Source organism: Taeniopygia guttata, chromosome 9, assembly GCF_048771995.1.
Source record: "Taeniopygia guttata chromosome 9, bTaeGut7.mat, whole genome shotgun sequence".
Classification (NCBI taxonomy): Eukaryota; Metazoa; Chordata; class Aves; order Passeriformes; family Estrildidae; genus Taeniopygia; species Taeniopygia guttata.
Genome location: NC_133034.1, coordinates 13,098,575 through 13,119,235, shown reverse-complemented (window position 1 = coordinate 13,119,235; position 20,661 = coordinate 13,098,575). Strand labels below are relative to the sequence as shown.

Sequence of the window (20,661 nt, the reverse complement as noted above, 5' to 3'; positions counted from 1 at the left end):
AACTTTTTTTTTTTTTTTTTTTAATAATATATATAAGCCTCTTTTTTTTTTTTTTTCGCTTTTGCCTTTTTTTTTTTTTTTTTTTTTGCCCCCACGAAAATATTTCCAGCGCGTCTTTTTGTGTGTATGTGTATGCTAAGGGAAAAAAAAAAAATCTATTATTATTAGGGTTATTTTGTCCCCCGCTCTCCCTCTCTCTGCCCCTCTGTCTCCAGCATTCTGATAATGATGATTATGATGATTTTGTGGTGATCCTGAATTTTTAAGATCACTGAGCAACTTTTCAGGCTTTGGAAAGAAAAGCCCTATAGGGATTCGTGTCTTTGAAGGTGTTTTCTTCTTACTTAAAAGTGAAGCTCTCCGAGAGTAGGTGCTGGGTGCACTTGATCTAATTTTTAAACACCAGGCGTGATTTCTCTGTGTAGCTGACTCTATCCCTCCATCAGGTTTCTGAAATAAATCTTGTTTTCTGCACCCATCAAAACGCAGGTGGGTGAGCACTCTTAACTTTCTAATTTTGTTGTTGATGCTTCGCCTCCTTTTTTTGTTATTTTCTTTCTCTTTTCTCTCTCGCTCTCATTTTCTCTCGCTGTCGCTTGCTCTCTCTTTTACGGAGTCTCTCTCATTCAGGTAAAACTGTAAATTTTCCAAACCTACATTATTTCTCCTCCTACTGCATGTAACTCACGATTACTTTTCTCTCTCTCTCTTTCTTTTTTTTTTTCTTTTTCTTTTTTTTTTTTTTTGGGGGGGGGGTGTGGAAATTTATTTTAAGTCCTCGATAGGAGCAATGTAAATTTTCTGACATTCAAACCTTTTCTAGTTCACAAATCAGTCACCCTTGTCACAGTTATTGAAATTCCTCAACTTGCCACACCAGGACGGTGGAAAAAGCAGGCGGTGTCTTTGTTGCTGACCAGGCTTTTGATCGCCAGAGAAAATTTACTTACCTTCAGATGAGTGAGCAGAAAAAGAAATAACACTCCCTTTGATTTAGTTAGAAAAATGCAGACATTTGGATTCAGTGCAAACATACAACACTTGGTTGTTTTCTAGATGCAACCCTCGATTAACCTGTCTTTCCCCAGCTCAAAGTCTATTGAAAAACTGTGGATAGTTCTTTTTTGTTCCCTCTACAAAGCGCCATTGACTATATATTAAAATGATTGTTGAAATGTATAAGTATGGTATTTAAAAGCAGAAAACCTTAGTGGCTTAATCAATTAAGCTAAGAAACATTTGTGCAATATTTTAAACGATGGTTCGGCTCTTAAAAAAATATCTCAAGAAACTTTAAAATATAGGCGTCTTTTTGTGTGTATGTATAGATACACTTACGTATGTGCCCATGTGCGTACATATATAAAACTGGCAAATTATTTATTTACTCGGTCGCCTGCATATTCATTAGCTCTAATTATTTTCTAGTAACGAAAACACCAAAAGCTCGCTAAGAGTCAGATTCCATACATTTCGCCTTTGTTCAGCCCTTCACTTGCCTCCTTCGCAGCTCAGTCCGAGCCCCTCCAATTCCTAGTTCCAAACAAAGAAACTTTAAACTCATCCTCTCTAATTATAGCCGCTGGTAAGCAATCCGCAGCGCAGGTACTGGGGAGTCGGACCGGAGCGCTGCTGCAAGAGCCTTTCTCGGGTGAGAACTGCCTCATTTTGAGCGGTATAAAATGGCCATTGCGGCTAGAAAACAAACAAACAAACATCAACGCAATAAATAAACTTTGATACGCCTTGACGGAATGTTTCACTGCAGTTTATCTGCAGACGCAGTGTGCCTGTGCTCGGTGCATGGAGATAGCTTTCAAAGCAGATCTATTATGTAATTTTCCTTGGATCTCGGGAGGCTTTACAGGGTTTGGTGGGTTTTGGTTTTGTGGGTTTTTTTCTTTCTTTTTTTTTTTTTTTTTTTTTTTAGAGTAATGGTGAGCTGAATCTACACGTTTGCATTTATTCTACGAAATCTATTTCATGGAATTGCAATAGCTCAGAGCAACAGGTATACCCGCTCTAGGGAGCGCCTGGGTGTGGACATAGTCTTAGGCGGGTGTTGCGCTACTTTCTGTATTTGGTGCTAAAATTAAGCGAAGGACACAGCCTTATTGTGAAGTGTGCCGGGCGATGGCATTCGGAGAGCTAAAAAGTTGGGTAGTTCAGTGCTAGCCTGCCTCCCAGTGCAAGGGGAAATCAGTGATCATTCCAGGTCGGTGCAAAATGTACGAGAAGGCAGACGAGAAGGTATTTTTAGGAAGCGTATCTAAATATACAGTGTAAGAGTGAATGTAAAAAAAAAAAAAATGTTGTGGGTTGTAGAAGTTATCAAGTGGGATTTGCGGTGCGCTCTCTGCAGGAAACGAAAGCTGCTCCAGTTCAAAGCCACATGCACCAACGTGACATATAAGCCATTAAAATATCATCCTGACGGCTCATTTCTGCTTCATCATACATTCCCTAACTGCTTCCAGAAAGCAAGAAAAGAAGAAATGAAGGATGACCGCCTCGATGCAAGCGCCAAAGAGGTGGTGGGTTCTTAGGGGGGGGTTATTGTTTTCTTCTTTCATTCTTTCTTTCTTTTCCCTTCCCCTCCACCCCCACTTTTATTTTTGCCAGTTCAGAAATGAGGGGAAACCTTCAACAGGTCGCAGGGGTAAGTGCCTGGGTATGGAGGGTGCCTGTGCAGTCCGGGCAGTTGGCTAGCCCCCCGCGCCTGCCACAAGGGCTGGACGTGAGCTCCCCGTCGTCGGGGGGGGGTCGTCGGGAGGAGGCTTGGCCCCCCGGGAAGAAGGGCTGGAACCGTGCGGTGCGGGGGGGGCAGCGCCTCGGCCGCCCCTCGCCCACGTGGGGCAGGGTCCCGGCGGCACATCGGCAGGCGGGGGAGGGCGGAGGGCCGAGAGCCCGGGAAGCACAGAAGCGGGGGTCCGACACCTTCTGTCGGACGCCAGGAGCCGCGCCCGCCCCCCTAAATGCAAAGGGAGGCTCGGCCTGGAGGTCCGCGCAGGGCAGAGCGGCGGAGGTCCGCGGACAGGGCAGCGGGGCGCGCAGAGCGGGGCGGAGGCGTCCCCACCCCGGCTGCGGCCGCGCTGGCTTCGGACGGGCCAGCACCGGCACCGGAAGGGTCCTGCGGCCGCCCAGGCAGCGCCGGGAACGGGGCGGCGTGCCGAGGGGGACGAGTGCTGACAATGGCGAGCCCCGTGGGGAGGCGTCCCGGGGGACGCGCTCCCCGCCCAGAACCTCGCCCACCGCCGCGCCCGGTGCCACGGGGGCGCTCCGGGGGACCCGGCACCGCAAGCCCCGCTTTATAGGCGGGTGCGGGAGGGACGGAGCCTGGGAGCTCGGCCGGCCCCCTCCGGCCTCTCCCCGCCCCCCCTCCGGCAGAGCCGGGGGCGCTGCTCAGGAGCTGGGTGCTGCCTCCTGCTCCGCGCAGAGCCCGGGGAGGGGCTGCGACCCTGCTCCCGGCCCCGAGGGGCCGTCCCGTGTCTGAAGCCGGCAGGGGAAGGGAGAAAGCTCTCAAATCCCTGCCCAGGGCGATACATCCGAAGGTGACCTCTGACCCGAGCCCAACTCAGTGTGCCAGCCCCGGGCACCGGCACAGCGCCGACCGATGGGGACTGGCGTGGACTTCTCGCCGACCCCTTTCCTGTCACTCCTTTGTCACGCGTGATCCCCCAGCTCCGGGGAGTCCAGCCCGTTGGTCGGGCTTCTCTCGGGGCTCTCTCCACCCGGAGACGAGAAACTTTATTTCTGCACCGAGCCCTTCCCGGGGAACGCTCCCTCCTCCCTGTGCGGCCGCGGAAAGTACAGGTTTCGTGAGGAGCCGGTGGCAGCGGGGCACACGCCGTCGCTGCCGCCGCCCGCTCGGTCTGGCTCGCAACCCGCCCGGGGTCCCGCGGGGCGGCGGCTGCTCCGGCCCCGCTCGGCCGGCGCGCCTTCCCCCGGTCCGGAGCCAGCGTTTGGGGAAGGGGGGCGGGGCGGGGCCCTTCGCAGCCCCAGCGCGACACCGGGGGTGGAACTGGTACCCCAGACTAGCGCCCGACATCCCAACACTTTGGGCAAGGGGACGTCCTCACCCTCCTGCTCCGCCGACGGCACAGCGCAGATGAGAAAAGCGTGCGAGGTCGAGCCAGAGTTTTAGCCAATATTTACTCTGAAATGCAGAACTGTTTTGCCTTCCTTTTTGTCATCTGGTAACCATTTGAAATATTAAATGCAGCGATTTCTTTTTTTTCGTCCAGTTTCAACAAGTTTTGGCGAACACTTGGGAACTGAGCACTCCTCCAGCCTCCCACCCTAACCAATAAAGCACAACTCCTGCAAACCTCTCACTAGCGAGGCAATGTTGGCTGTTCTGACTTGAGAGAAGTGCAAGGATGAATGGAAGTTGACTAGGAATTTTAATTCCTAAGGGATTGCTAAAGTTTTGGCAGTAATTTTCATCAGAGCAGTGAAAATATTGAGGACATAAAATTATTTATAAAAGATTATGACTGTGATACGATGATGAACTTTCATAATTAATATCATCAAATGTTTGTCTTAGTGCAGATTTTTGTTTACTAGTTCTGGACTACCTATAATGATAGTAGCAAGAGTAATAATAATAATATTAATAATAATAACGTCATGTTAAGTAACTGATTCCAGATTCTAGTGTGCTTTTCTGTATTAAAAAGCAAACAAACAAAATCCTGAGAATTCCAAAGATATCTGCAAAAATTCAGACTCAGACACTGCATCCAGCCCCAGATCTGCTCTCAAAGGTATTGCTGCCGCTCAAAGCAAGCTGTGCAAAGTTCTGCCTGTAGCAGTGGCAGTGCTCTGCCTTACAGAGAGCAAAGAGCAAGCTGAAAATTATAGGCAGGGAGAAGTGCCAGAGTGGTACTATACTAATCCTTGCTGAGACAACAACTTGTGTTGGAGGCTCACAGAGAGTCCGGAATTTAATTTCGGGACGGAAGGATCTGTAAACAATATAGCCGAGTGGGTAAAAACCTGCCTTACAATAGCCTGCCAGAAGGTGAATGTCAGATCAAAGGAGAATTGAAAAGATGTCCTTTCATATTTTTTTTTTTCCTAAATCAGCCGTGGAAACTTCATGACTCCATAAAACATGTGCTGCTTTGCTGGGGAGACAGCCTCCAGTTTCCCCTCGGAGAAAGCTTCTCTTCCCCTCTCATTGCCTAACTTGTGTTTTGGTTTGGTTTTATGGGTTGGTTTTTTGGGTTTTTTGGGTTTTTTTCCTTTTCTTTTTGAATCCATGATGCCCAGCATATAGGGTGCCTTACTCATTTCATATCACACACAAATGGTTTTACTCTTAACTTTTTATCTCTCTCCCAAACAGGAACAAAGCCAGGAAATGAGGCACAAGACTCCCCTTGTAATGAGGAAAAGAAAACGACTTTACAGAAACATCCTGGAAAAGTCAAGTAAGTTAAAATATGCCCTTTTTACAGTTCAAAGGAGACTGTATTTTTTTCAGCTTAGTGTTTAACGTACTTGCATAAACACAAATCAGCGACAGAACACCCCACCAGCAGCTGCCTAATCCTGCTCAATGCCTATTCATTTGGAGGTTCTAGAATTAATATTTGACGACTCTCTCATTGAAACAACAACCCCTGACCCCATGTGATTGCACTGTCACATTATTCTATGACATATTCATCTTGAATTCATTTACGGACGATTTGATTGGAATGAGGTTTGACATGTATTGGATCCTATTAAAGAAGAAGACTTTGATCTTGTTGATGGGGTTTACATGATATGTATCATCTTTACCAGGGATACCAGGCTTCCACAATGTGGTGTCTAAGTAGTCAGTGACTGACAGCTTATCTGACAGGAATACCTTAATCTTGAGGTCCTAAATGAAATATTCTATTTAGAATAAGCATATGATTTGCTTGTCCTAAGGTAGCTCTAGGTCACAAAATGTGGGAGGCAAACCTAGGTGCAAACCTAGGCACAAACCGTTGCTTGTCTGGTAGCTGACTTCCCATTGTTTGGGAACCCTGAAATAAAGAAGTCCCCATAAGTGGATATGAGGTGAGGGAATAAAAACAAAGGCCGAGTGTGCTCTCGAGCTACTCGGTACCCTCTCCTCCCTGAGGTGAAACTCGGATTGCTGAAAGGCTTTCTTGATCCACCTCTTCCTAACCAGCAGTGCCTTCTGCCGGGGCAGGCAGGGACTAGGGCTCAGGTCCTGAGTCTGCTTCCCTCATCCCTCTCTGCCAAAGAGAGTTTAAGGGATAAGGAATTGTGCAGGATTACTTTCTTGGTCTTCTCTGTTTCTACTCCTTGTGTTTTTTCTCTTTCTCACAGTAAAGATAAGGGCTTTTCAGACTGATCTGTTCCCCTCCTCTCGTTCGGGGTTTGAAGCCGAAAAACGTAACCCCCGAAGCCTGTCTGAAGTGTTCAGAGCATCCCGGCCCTGCCCAGTCCTCGGGCACCGGCTGGATATTTTGTAGCTGCCTGGTCGGGAAGTTTCCACAGAGGTGGAAGTGGGAGACCACGGGGCGGAAGAAGATCAAATTTGGCTTTCTTCAGCTCTTCCCGTGCGCAGGAGCTGTGCCTTGTGCTGAGCACGGTTATAAAGTGGGCTGTGTCTTCGAAGCAATGTTAGAGATAGCGACAAGCATCTTGATGTTTAGGTAGATTACTACCGAGAAAACAAGGCTAAGGTAAAGCCGATGAGCAGCTGGGGCTGTTCCCAGCCCGCAGAGGGATGTGCAGGCGGTTCGTGCCGCAGGCCTCGGCAGCCCGGTGCGGGCAGAGGCCGGAGGGTCGGGGCTGCCCCCGCGGCCGCCCACCCCGAGCTGGGGCAGGCGGAGCTCTGGGCCCCGCATGGCGGAGCGGAAAGCAGGGGGACAGCTCAGGCCCTCACCCGGGGCACAGCCCCGACGTTCTTCCACGAGAGCGAGGTCAGGGGCAGAGAAGTGCTTGTGGCTTGTCTTGACAACGTGTCACCTCTTCGGGGCCAGGGGCTGAGGACGGGGTCACGGACACACAGGAGCCATAGGGAAGTTCGTACTCGGGATCAAGCAGCCAGTTTGTTGGCCCTGCAGAAGCGGGTGTTGACACACTTGAGAGTTTGCCGAGAGCCCGGCGTGTCTGGTCAAGCGGGGCTCAGGCTGCTGCCAAGAAGCAGGAGACCTCGGTCACCTCTCGAGTGGCAGCAGCATGAGCTCGAACTGCCAAAGGGCTGCACAGACAGGCGTTCAAGTTTTCAAAACATTGAGGGAGATGAGCGGAGCCCGTCCGGCTCTGGGCCCGCTTCCCTCCTCTTCCCCGTTTCTCCGCCTCCTCGCAGTCATGTGGCGGCCGCCGCCCGCTCCCCCCACGCACACAACCGGGCTCACATCAACCTCACCTAACAGCCAGGGACACCGAGGGCCAGGTTCTCCCACCCTGCCTGGAAAAGGGGGTGAGAGACAGCCCTGAGGGGGGGGCAGCTGAGAGCCATGAGTGTCTGGCAAGAAATCATCACATTTGAAATGAACTCAGGCCAAAATGGTTGTGACTTTTTTTTAATTGGCAAACTCTTCCAGGTGATTTCTCCCTTGACTGAGAAGTGTCAGAATTGATGGATAACAAGTATGTAGAGATGCAGTGTTTTAAGGAGGTATGAGGAAAGCAGCTTTATTTGGGATTCACAGTCTCAGTACATTTGTAAGTAACAGATTCATACTTCCTAACGTTTGTCTCTTCTGTGCACTCCTATTGAGATGGTCATGAATAGGACTGTCAAATCCATTTCGTAGAGCAAGTAGACTTGAAAGTTGAGATATTGTGAGGATGGTGTGTGGTTTAAAATGCCTGCGTAAACATGTTATGTAAGGTTGGGGAGCTAATTGCATCATTTGTCACTTTTTATCATCTCCACTCAGAAAGATGTGTGCAAGGATGTATCTATAGCTAGCTACCTGAATATCAGTCTAGTTTTAGAGCGCAAGTATGGTAAATGCAAGCAGAGACAAAATACGTAATTGCAGCCAACCCAGAATATGTGAAGATGTGACAAAGATGTCTCCTATGTGGTTATGTATGTCCTAAACTTTAATTTTATGGTTTCCAATCATTGCCTTGCAGCTTCAGTTATGAAAGTAGCTGGGTTGACATTGCCAAGTAGTTTCTTGTTTTACTACTTCACATAAAGCCTATTGATCAACAGCATTTAAATTCTTATGGAAATGCAAAATTCTATGCTGAGTGCTTTACCTGACATGCATCTGATAAAGAACCCACTAGCAAGTTAACAGCGAGTCTATGTATTAAAATGATGAGAGTTTGACAGGATGGGTAGAGAATTAATCATTGCTATATTTCATAAGACTGTGAGGTTATTGGTGGAGCTGTTTTTGTGTCAGGATCCAAGTACTGTGGTAATACAGTGGGTAGATATTTAAAGATGTGTTTTTCTTTCATGGAGCAGAAGAATCTTTTTGCATGTTTCATTAACTTCATAATCCCCTTCTTAAAAACTTAAGCAGATGCTTCCTCCTATGCTGAAGCCCTAAGCTTTTCTAAACCTCTAAGGCCTCAGTGTGTCCAGCTAAAACCCAAACCTACACTTCCACTACTAGCGCGCAAACCCTGCAGATCATGTTATTTCCTTCAGGTGAGAATCATCAGAACCGAGTCCACTATGAATGTTTGGCAATGCTTTTCCTTCAAGCCAAGGACGGGGATTTTACGTGGAACTACCCTGTAAGTGTGCGTGAGAGAAAGTGAGAGAGGGAAAGGGAGAGACTCCCTCTTCTGGGTTAAACATTCAGATTCAGCCTGAACACCACGATTTCTCGCATTGCTCCGGCGGCAGTAATCAGATAACTGCTAAAACTTCTCAGAGGGGGAAGGGAGCGGGAGTGTCTCAGGGATCCTTTGTCCGGGCTCAGGCAGCGGGGCGGTAGCCCGAGCCCCGGGTCGATGGCCCGTGTCCCGGGCCGAGCCCGCTTGGCCAGCGAGCGACCGCTGAGGCTCCGGCCGCAGCTCCTGCCGGGCACGGGCCTCTCTCCCCGCGCTGGCAACAAGTGCCGAGGAGCCGGCAGGACCGGCCCCGGCACCGCCGCGGCTGCCGCTGCTCTGGCCGGGCGGCGGGACCGGCGGGGCTGCCAGGGCTCTCCCGGGGGCGAGCCCCGCGGCCGCCCTTGTTTCAGGGCAGGGCAGCGGGAACGGACAGAGGCGAGGGGGAGACCGGGACGATGCCCTCCACTCCCGCCGAGGCTTTTTTTCCCCGGCGGCAGCCCGGCAGTGCCCGGGCCAGGGCGGAGACCCCCGGGCGGAGACCCCCGGGCCGGGCGGAGACCCCCGGGCCGGGCCGGGCCGGGCCGGGCCGGGGATGGGGCGCCGGCGGAAGGGTTGGCGCGGCGGCGCATGCGCAGCCCGGCCCCGCGCGCCCCCCTCACGGCACCGGCGATCTCCCTTTCAGGCGGCGGCGGGACCTGTCACGGTGACGTCACCGCGGCGGCAGCCAATGGGCGGGCGCGGCGATTGTGTGGCCGGCGGGGCAGCGGCGCGGCGGGAGCGGGGCCCGGCCGGTCCCGCCGCGCCGTGAGGGCCGCCCCGGCCCCGGGCAGGACGGGCGCGCCGCGGGACCTCCCCGGCCGCCGCCAAAGCCTCCTGCCGGCCCCCCGAGCCCACCCGCTGGCACAGCCACCCGTGCGTCCCGCGCCAGGGCAGCGGCACCGGGAAACTTTTTTTATTTCGGGAGAACGGAGAAAAAAAAAAAAAGAAAAAGAAAAAAAAAAAGAAAGTTGTTTCCCCCGCTCCCCCCCTCCCACCCTGCTGCCCTGTGTATCTCTCCTCCCGCTGTCAGGTGACTTTTTAGCGTTAGAAGCTAATGAGCGTGGATGCTCTGGGGATCCCGGTGATGGACCCCGCTGCTCTCTCCAGGCGGAACACGGCGCTGAGATTAGTAGACTTGGCGGGGGCTCCTCGCCACCATCACCACCCCCCTCAGAGCATGACAGGCTTCCCGGGTGTCGCCGGGCACCCCCACACCACGGCGCCCACGCAGCCGGGGGAACACGCCGCCGAGTCCCGCCTCGGGCCGCAGCAGCTCCGGCCAGAACACATGGGGCACCGCCACCGTCCTCCTCCTCATCCTCCTCCTCAGCATCACCCCGCGGCCCTTAAGATCAGCCCTGCCCCTCATCCCCACCACCAGCTCCACCACCACCATCATCATCATCATCATCATCATCATCATATGGCAGGCCAAGCCGAGGTGGTCTCTAGTCAAACGGCAGCGTTTGGCCCGGCGCAGTCACCAGCAGCCCCTTACCCCGTCTCTCACCCAGCCCAGGCTCTGGCAGCAGGTAGGGACTTCTTCATCCGCAGAGACCTGCCGGCCCCACTCATGCCAGGGCTGACCGAGCAGCACCCCGCTGCAAGTTCTCACCACGGACTGTTTGTCTCAACAACAGGTAGCTACCCCGGACACCATGGTCACCACCACCACCACTCAGAAGCTGGGAATCCCTCTCTGTTCACTGGACTCCATGAGCAGCCTCCCCATGCAGCTCCAGGTGGCCATCTAAACGGACAGCTCAGACTGGGGTTACCTGGAGAAATGTACGCCAGGTCTGAACATTTCACTCAAGTACCAGCCTCCAGGACAGATCATTTTGCTGCTTCTTCGCTTCATAGCTACGGTGGTATGAATCTGAATGTGAACCTGGCTCCACACCACGGCCCGGGTGCCTTCTTTCGTTACATGAGGCAGCCCATCAAACAGGAACTCATCTGTAAGTGGATTGAGTTGGACCAGACTCCCAAAAAATTATGCTCGAAAACTTTCAGCACGATGCACGAGCTGGTGACTCATGTCACGGTGGAGCACGTTGGAGGACCCGAGCAGTCCAATCACATATGTTTCTGGGAAGAGTGTCCAAGAGAAGGGAAACCTTTCAAGGCCAAATATAAACTTGTAAATCACATCAGAGTCCACACAGGTGAAAAACCTTTCCCCTGCCCTTTCCCAGGCTGTGGCAAAGTGTTTGCCAGATCAGAGAATCTCAAAATACACAAAAGAACTCATACAGGTCAGTATGTAAAGCTCTCTTTACTCTTTTTCTCTCTGTTATTCTGCGTACTGATTTGCTTTTTTTTTTTTTTTTTTTTTTTTTTTTTATGTATCCTTTGAGTTGTTATTGAATGCACGCCAAGTACTTCTGGAAAATAAATTCTCAGATTTGTTTGCTTCTTTACCATTTGGAGAAGGGGGAGGAAAGGGGGGAGGGAAAGGGAGAGTGAGAGCAAATCTCAGAATTCTCGTCCATATTTTTTTCTGGTTGTGCGGAGAGGTTTCTGTAATGTTTATATGTGTAGATCTGTGTAAATATCGAACGATATAGCTACTATTTCTGCTTATTCAAATAGGCGAGGATTTTTTATTTTCGATTTAAAGTAGTCGGGGGAAAAAATTAAATCATTGTGCAAGCTCACAAATTAAAAGTGAACAATGGAAGTTGCAACTTGTCTAGTCAGTTTTGACTGATGTCGCTGAGATGCTGCTGCTCGAACATTGTGAGAATAACACAGCTGCGACCTTTTCGTTCAACAGTTCTGTTTTGGGCAGAGGGAGTTTCAAATGTTTGATCTAAATAACACTGACATTTTTAATGAGCATTGCCTTCCAACGACTTTCTGCATTCGCAAATATGGGGAGCTGCGATTTCTGATTCTCGTGAGGGAAAAAAAAAAAAGAAAAAGAAAAGAAAGAAAAGAAACCCTTGTATTGTTTCGGCCTGTACATTCTGAAATGTCATTTGCAGATCTGTTAAGTGAAATTGGGACATGTGTCAGAAACATCTGTTAGTTCTAGTTAACAGAAAATAAAGTAACACGATGGACGATCTTGCAGAACTACGTTTGAACTCTTCCGGCCAGAAAAGCATTTATAATTAATGAAATTGCACGTAGAAAGTTTTCACACTTCCAGGAGCAGCTTGTGAAGTTGTATTAATTAGTTTAGCAGCCGGTGTTTGTAGTCCATAGCGCTGGCTTGTCTTTTTTTTTTTTTTTCTTTTTTTTTTCCCCTCTAAAGAAGAAGATAAGAAATAAGCCCTTTTTGGAAAATTTAATCTGTTCCAGTGTAGGGTTTTCCACCTCCCACCCCCTTCTGTACAGCCTTATGCACTGCGAGGGAAACTACATAATCCTATTGTAAGATCTGCTTACAGCCAAACGATTTTTTTCGCCTTCCAGTTCATAAAACTCCCCTTCCCCCATGCTCGGTGCAGGGCTTGACCTTCCTGGAGTTGCATTTTTTATGATAGAGCGCGATGTGATATAATATGCAGAACATACACTAATTTCGTATCGCTATCATCTAAACATAGCACTGAGATTTTACAGCGACCGTCACTCGTCACCTCATTATTTTTCCATCGCTCTATGAGGAGTAAGTCTGTGTGCGGGGCGGGGAGTGGGGGGGAGGAGGTGGACGACAGCACAGTTGTGTTCCTCGGCTGCCTTCTTGGCCCCCTTTTTCCTCGAAAAAGGGGTATCCCCGGGTCACGTAACTTGTATCCCAGCCAGCTCCTTGTTGGATCAGCACAGGTACAGCCATTAACCGGGAGAGCTCATCTCTTAATGACAGTGTTTTTCTTAAGTAAACAAACTTTTACTGCTCTTTAACGGCCTCACTGTTTGAAGTCTCTGAAGCAGAAAATGGTTAAATTCTTGGGAAAACTGACCTACATCGGAGATGCAGGTTCAGGGCAAACTCGAGAGCGGAGATTTGCGTTTATTAAACACCATTCGGCGCGTCTGTACTTTTGGCTTTAACTTTCTCGGTGATTAATTGCTGTATTGTGCAAACTCCTGCAGGGCCTTTATGGTTCCACCGTTTCTATTAAACACCCAGAAGTTGTCAAAAACGCAATGTTTCTGAAACCCTAATAGAACTCACTACGAATTATTCATGAAGACAGTTCTAGATTCAACAGGAAAATTATTGCCTCCTTAAATATTAATAGCTTCTGATTTCTCCGAGGCTGGGGAGCAGGCAGAGGGATATCTGGCGATGTAGGAGTTTTCCAGGTTGGAGGATAAGGCCGTTAAGGCGGCTGCAACGGGACGAGCAGGACGGGCTGGGATCACTTCACCGCCTTCCCTGAGGGCCAGGAACAATAGTGCGAGGCGTGGGTCGCAGCCCCGCTCCCTCCCTGAGGCCCCGCCGCCCCCGCGCCTCGCCCGCAGCCCGGGAGCCGCCAGCTCCGACTTCCCCCCACCGCCACTCACCCGGAGAAGTTGGTAAATACCTTAATCCACTCCCGGAGACGGGGGATTATGCCACAGATTCCGAGCTGAGTTTCACTGAACACTTTTGCCCAGCTACAAGTGTGGGGTAAAATGGCGGTTGAGTCTCCATCGCCCGCGGAACTTTGTGCGTGGCTGCGGCTCCGTGCCCGGGCTGCGGCAGCCGGGACCGGCGCAGTGTCCTCTCCCTGCCGGGCAGGGATTGCCGCCTAGGAAAACCTGCTCTCGCCAAAGGAATACTTGCAAATGGCTCGGATGGCTCCCCTTTATTGAGGCGTTCAGGGAATGCAACCCGGGCAGCTGAGAAAATGCTGCCCTCTTCCCACTTGAAACCCGGCTGCACGGACGGACCTTTCAGTGGCTCTTTCAGGGGGTTAAGCGAAGTTGAACATTTTTCAACTCGGCAAAGCGCAGTGCGGCGCAGCCCGCTTTTACCTGAATGGAACTCACTTTGCACAAGCAGAGTGCTTATGAGGATGGCTTCCCCTGGGGTCTCCTAACTTACTGCTTGCTTGTACTGCACTAATATCCTTGATTTGTCGTCTCAACTTAGATGCTGAAGGTCAAATTATTTCCTTACGTGGAACTCTAATTAGATTATAGGCGGGCGTGCGTCTATGCATATGCACCGCTGTATGTCGACGGTATTTGGTTACAGAATCCGCACCGTTTTGTGAGAGACCTTATTTTTAACCTCTTCCCTCCCTTCCCTCCAACGCCAGATATTTACCCATCCTCTGTGCAAATGTTAGCGGTGCAGGATGTCAGTGCTCCTCATTGACTATTACAGTGCGAAAAGGGCATCCTTTAAACGCGGAGCCATGAGCCTTTCCCACCCACCTTGCATAAAGTGCATTCATGTGAAATATTTGGAATGCCTTCCTTTATTTGCCTCTTCTTGCAGCCGAGCCCGATGTAGACTGAGTCTCTCCTAAATTTAATCATGACGAATTGAGAGGGGAAAAAAATAAAAACAACAACCAGAAACGCACAACCCAAGAAATTAAAAAAAAAAAACAAAAAAAAAAAAAAAAAAACAAACCAAACCAAATACACAAAACCAAATATTGGAAGTCCTTTCGGCTACATACGCCATGATGGTGAACACAGTTGCTTTGTTTGCACTTCACGTTAAGGTTAGGCCATGTATTTTTGTGGAGTCCTCTCTGCCCTGATACTTTTTGACTTTTGATGGATGAGGAGGATATTTTTGTAATAGGTTGGTACAGGACCTGGGTACCCCTTGGCAAGCAGGGTTTTGCAGTTTGCTATTGTCAGCGACAATAATGCCGTCAGCATTTCATCCTGCATTTGGCTGTGGCGTGTTTCCTAGAAAACCTCTTGTATATCGTCTACCATGCCAGGTCCACACGATTCGAGGTTATACTTTCGCACGACTCCAGCAACACCATTGTATTTCTATTATGCGTAACATCACTTATTATCTGATCAGACAATTTAATTTGATTGCAATTCCTTCAGTGGCTGTGTAGGTTGAAATGAAAAGGGAATCCTACCCTCGAGACAGTGCTGTGCGCTGGCCTAGTCCTCCTTCTGCTGAATCTTTGTCGTTTTTCCCCCACAATCTGTGTCTTTCTGAAATATTTCATACTTTAGCACACGGTATCAGCAAGCTGGGGAGCAGGGGAAGGAAGGGGATGTGGATGTTCCATGGCATTGTAATCAGTACAAGTATGAAGTGGATGAAATATGATCTAGCCAGGTTATGGAAAATATTTCCATGTGCCTGGGGGACTGTGAGAAATGTATTTAATGTAAAAGTCTTCGAAGGGATAAATCACTGACCGCTCTTTCTGCAGGACTTCGGAGTCTGCGGGGACAGCACAAGTGTGCTCCGAACGAGCGGTTCTCCTCTAAGTTTTCCTTGTTTCGGAGCTTTGTCTTTTGCACAAACCCTTACGATGACGCACACACAGGCCAGGGGAAAGAGGAGAAGCTGGCAGGGCGCTCCGCGTGCGGAGCCGGCCACGCATCCGGGTGGGCACGGAGCGGCGGCTCCGGGGGATGCTCGGCGGGGCCCGCGGGGAAGGGCAGAGCTAGTGAGAGGAGATTCCGCGGGGAGAGGAGCCGTGGCAGGGCCGGACAGAGGGGTCCGGGAGGGCTGTGGGCTGTGGGGGTGAGGGATGCGCTGCTCCCGGCCCCGCCGCCGCCGCTAATGGCTGTGCTCGCCCATTGCCTCCTGCAGGGGAGAAGCCGTTCAAATGTGAATTCGAGGGCTGTGACAGGCGCTTCGCCAACAGCAGCGACAGGAAGAAGCACTCGCACGTCCACACCAGCGACAAGCCCTACAACTGCAAAGTGAGAGGCTGCGACAAGTCCTACACTCACCCCAGCTCCCTAAGAAAACACATGAAAGTGCACTGCAAATCCCCTCCTCCCAGCTCCGGCTACGAGTCCTCCACGCCCTCCTTGGTGTCCCCCTCCTCGGACTCCGGCCGGGAGCCCCCCGCCTCCTGCTCCCACGCTGAGCCCTCCGCGCCCGCGCAGCCCGCCGCCAACCTGAGCGAATGGTACGTGTGTCAAGGCTCGGGGCCCCGCGGCCCCCCCGGGCCCCCGGGCGCCTCCCCGCCGCCGCGCCTCCCCGCCGGGCCCCGGCCCCGCTGCTAGGGGCGCCGGGGGCGGCGGCGGGCGGCCCGGCCCGGCCGGCACAGGGAGCGTCGCGCCGGGCACGGGGAAGCCGAGCGGGAGCGGCAGCAGAGGCGCTTGGCGGAGGGAGAGAGGCTGCGGAGCGCGGGTGGGCCCTGCCTGCGCCCCCGGCACCGCGCACACGGGAGGGCTGCGCTCGCCTCGGCCGCGGCGCTGCCGCCTCCTCCCGCCGTGCCACACACCCCCAGTCTGACCGCCTCGCTCCAGTCTGTTTACACGCCAACTGATTTGCATTCCCTTTCCTTATCCCTGTCCTTTTCCCTTCCCTTCCTTTCCCTTTCCCTTCCCCTTCCTCTTCCCGTTTTTCTTTCCCCTTCCCTTCAGTGGTTTCATACAGATTTTTTCTGTACAGATTTTCTCTTGTCAACAGTATTGTGTGCTGCACTGTTCCGTTCGCCCACGATTTTCTGTGAGAGTGTGTTTTTTTAAGAAATATATATATATATATATAAACTATTATTTGTTACCAATTTGTACAAAATGGATCCATTAAATTTTTTGATTAATTAACCCGTTCGATGGACGTTTCTGTAAAGAATCTCCTTACTTTTCCCTCTTTCTGTATAAAAATACATATATATATATTTCCTCCCCCACCCAGTAGTCGCTAATAAAGAAAGGCCCAGGGGGGTGCAATGATTGACTGTCCATTTTAGCTCCCACTGGTAATGACTTCTAATACCTAAACATGCCCGTCCCCACCCAGAGTGCGGCTCCTGTTGAACCGTGGGCGCTGAAGCTCCCGGGGGCGGCGGTTCTGACGGGGTGGGGGGAGACCATTCTCCGACGTCACTGCCAGGGCGGGGGCCGGGCAGCCCCCGGCAGCGCGGGGACCGGGGCCGCTGCTCCGCGGCTCTGCCCTGCGAGCAGCCCCGAGGAGAAATGAACCGCTCCCACCACGCGGCTTTAGCATCTCCATGCTGTCCCAGAGTCTCAAACCTACAGGGTTCATTGCACTGGTTCAGAGAAAGGGGGGAGGGGGAATAAAAAAAACAAACAGCCCCCAAAATAAATAAACAAACATCTCCACTGGGGTAGCTTGAAACTACCGAATGGTGCCGTTTTAATTACTTTAATTACGTTTAAGAATACCAGATAGTATAGGCAAATAAATAGCATAGGCTGCTGGAAAGGGTTTCTATGGCTTGCGGAGAGCAGACAGAAGGCTGTTGTAACCACATCCTCTGGTGTTTGACAGATCACCTCCGCACCCAGGTGACTGGGGTTACTGTGGGTGTACAACTGTACACGCACGCACATACACACGCGTATGCTGATACCGAGAAATACAAAAACGACAGGAAAATAAATAGCTGGTCAGTGATTAAAAACACTCCAATGCCCAGTGCTTTCCTTACACACCCGTATTTTTCCCCCAAGGCACCAAGTCGGCGTTCCTTTCTTCATTCGCCCAAACCCAACAACTTTTGTGTTTAAACAGCACGGATGGTGACAACAGCATGTCGCTAACGGGAATACACTTAGGGAATCAGCTAGGTGAGAGCAATGTGTGAAAGAGGAATCTAAACAGGGGAGAGTTGTGCCCCTATCCAGCCCCCGAAACTTGTATCATGGAAATCGAGAAGTGTAGAAGCCAGATGCGGGTAGGGAGGATGTTTCCATCATGTCCCAAGATCTGTTTATTTCTTTATTTCTCTATTTACAGAAGTATTTGGATGTGGAGGCTAATCACCTTTAATTTTTCATTTGCTTGTTACAGATGTCTACCCCGTTGCTCTCAAGGTAATCTAGACAGACGCAGCTGAAAGCCTGAATCTTATGCCTTAGACATCAAAGCAAGCTCGCACAAAGAAGTATTTCTTCACAACGGTGAATCTTCATGGTAAGTTAGGATTTCTATGGCAATAGGCAAGTCATACTTAAATAGTGAAAGGCGAAGTCTGGAGCCCGTCCAGTCTTTTCATTAAGGACATAATATTTACGTCTAACAGGCCCTTTTTCTTGTGTATACAAGTATATATTTTTGTTTGACGCGAACTAAATCATTTTCATTTAATTTCCGGTAAACAAAACCCACGCGAACAGGGCACTTGTTCCAGACCATAATAAAAATGGATAAGACTGTCAGGAAGAAAAGGCCCGCTTGAACCGTCGCCTCAGCTCACTTTTGTTTCTGCTTTCTGCCAGGATCAGAGAATGCATTTGGGATTTGAGGGCGAGTTTCTAAAGGCAAGGAAATGGTTTTTAAGGGGGGAAAGAAAAGGAGAAAGGTCTAATCAAGCTCGGGTTGTTCAAAGGGCCTGATTTTGGGGTTGAAAGTGTGAGTTTTATGGTGCATCAGCATGCCACGTTAGGATCGCTATGGTAATGAGGAGAGCAATAGCAAGCGTCCTTCAAAGGAGGCACACTCCATTTGAGACAGTCTATTAAGATACATTTGCACTGACCTTTGGTTTCATGCTAGCTTAATACACTCAATCTGCTCCCCGCTAGAGATAGACTTCCTCCACCTAATGCACTTCGGCGGAGCTGGGTTCTGCTGGGCTTCGCCCGCCCCCCGAGACGCGCTCCGTTCCGACGCTGGAGCCCTGGTCTCTTTCTCCCCAAAGTAAAGCACTGCCAGCCCCCCAAGCTCGGCGGGAGCTCCCGCCCGCTGTCCCCAGCCTTTCTGACCAGCTTCTAGCAGCAAAAACTGGCCACAAAGCCTGAGGATTGCTTCCCTTCCTCCCCACCAAACGTGGGAGAGGAAGGTAGGATGGGGACTGGAAGATCCCCTCCTTGGGCTGCCGCTGTCTCAGGGAGTAGGTGTCCCGCTGGAGGTCCCCCAGGAGCTGGAAAGCGGGGTGAGCTCCGAGGGCAGACAGCCGTACCCCCTCTCACCCTGCCCGGTTCCGCTGTCGCTGCGGGGCAGCGAGCGGACGCTCCGTGGTGCGGGGGAACTTGACACCCACATGGCCGGGGCCATGGGCGCTGGGCCATGGGCCCGGGAAAGTTAGAAGTCCATGTTCCAGTAATTGTCTTGTTGTTTATTTTATCCAAGTACCCTAGTGAATAGGGGAAAAATAAACACGGGGAAAAAAAATTCAAACAGTTGAGTCGTCTTTAGTGCCAGCCCTTGTGGTTGAATAAAAAGGATGGTCCAATTTCTATTGAGCTGAGAAATCTTTGAAGTGGGAGTTATTATCTGAGAAATTCCTGCTCGTCGCCCTAACAACGCTGATGAAACGTAAAAGGTTCTTTGTCAGCGATTTGTTCTCCTCTCTGTCAAACTCACCCTGCCCGTTAGCTTTAAACCGTTTCTAAAGAGATAAAATCAAACTTTTAAAGATAACTTTAGGGGCCCAGAGGGCACAGAAAATGCCAAACTATCGGATCCTGTGTATAGACATACATCTGGATATATGTGGCTGTGTCTGCGTGAAACTCTGACTGTGTACAGATGTCCATAGATGTCTGTATGACCTTACAGTTCGAAAGTTGAAATTATGTCCATTGTTTTTGCATTTCATCCTCCAAACTTTTCCGTCTAATAAATTATTCCTACGCACACTCTGCACGGAATGCGATTCTTGAGCGAAGGCAGAAATTTTGGGTTTCATTAACACCACTTTGTGACCAACAAATGTTTTCTCTCCAGTAGAGTGAAAGCAAGAGTGTAGACATAGAGTAAATTCTTTGATCATTTAACAGTCCGAATACCTACCAAGCATGTATATACTGCAATGTATCGAAGTTGTTAACGCATTCAAAGTGATGGCTTCCATATGCTCTCATGTTTTACTGTCTGTACGTGTAAGGATAGTCAAACTGCATCCCTTTTGTATCTTCATTTTATAAACATCATGGTGTTGTACTGAAATGATTCCCTGATCAAGTTTTATTTAGTAGTTTCTCATTGGATATCATGCAATGCCCTGTTCGGAATATGAATTCCTTGAAGTTGTAACTCATCAGTGTACTTCTGTTTTAGTTGTTAAAGAATTATCTGAGCCGAGTCCTGCCATTCTAAGCCAAACCATTAATTTAATGGGACCTTTTCTGAGTAAAGACAGAGTCAAATTAGAGTGGAGTGGGTATTACTATTATTATTCTTATTACTTTTTGGTCTTGTTATATTTATGGGTAAATCTAGCACATTCTTTGTGAGCCGTACAGAGAAGAAACCTCTGAAAAATGTAGCTTTCAGAAAAACATTTACAATGTTGGTATATTGTATCTCTTTCCAGACTTCTTATATTCTTTATTTTTCTTTATCACATGTTTGGCAATGAAGGAATGTTCTGTTGTGTGCTTGAATATACTATTTATTTTTAATACTTGGATTTTTTTTACAATAAATATTTATAAGCATTTCATTTCTATGGTTATTTTTACAGATGTGCATTTTTAAATTATGTGTTTGTACTGATGATACCGAGCCATTCCTAAAACACTGTGTAATCAACCTTCTTTTTCTGTTGGTTTTTATATTAGTTGGAAAAAAAAAAAAAAAAAAAAACAAAAACCCAAACCTGTGTGCTATTAATGTGGTGTACAATCAAGTATTAATGAGTGTTTTTTTTGTTGGTCTTTAACCTTTTTTAATGTTAATCGTTTTAGGTTGGCATTTCCATTAAAAGAACAGAACAAAACAAACCCCTTCTTTGGCTTCATTTCTGCGACAACATTTTTCAGATCGCAGACTTCAAAGCAATTGTACTGTAAGCATTGGCCAAGGTGCAGGGTGCGACACAGAGCCCGGTGTCACCCAGGCGG

At 49.7% G+C, this 20,661-nt stretch overlaps 1 protein-coding gene across 6 annotated transcripts; it reads left to right on the top strand.

The window, feature by feature from the left end:
- Window positions 1-100: 100 nt before the first annotated feature.
- Window positions 101-20,259, top strand: ZIC4 (Zic family member 4). Of its 6 annotated transcripts, none has more exons than XM_041718111.2 (4): window positions 101-489; window positions 5,354-5,438; window positions 10,440-11,057; window positions 15,485-16,635. In XM_041718111.2, the coding sequence occupies exons 2-4, from the start codon at window positions 5,369-5,371 to the stop codon at window positions 15,904-15,906; spliced, it is 1,110 nt and encodes a 369-aa protein (XP_041574045.1). In that variant the 5' UTR covers window positions 101-489; window positions 5,354-5,368; the 3' UTR covers window positions 15,907-16,635. The 6 variants fall into 6 exon arrangements, with proteins under 6 accessions (XP_041574045.1, XP_041574044.2, XP_072789415.1 ...); XM_041718110.2 differs by lacking the exon at window positions 101-489 and adding an exon at window positions 2,404-2,534; XM_072933314.1 differs by lacking the exons at window positions 101-489; window positions 5,354-5,438 and adding exons at window positions 7,181-7,683; window positions 8,633-8,721.
- Window positions 20,260-20,661: the final 402 nt, after the last annotated feature.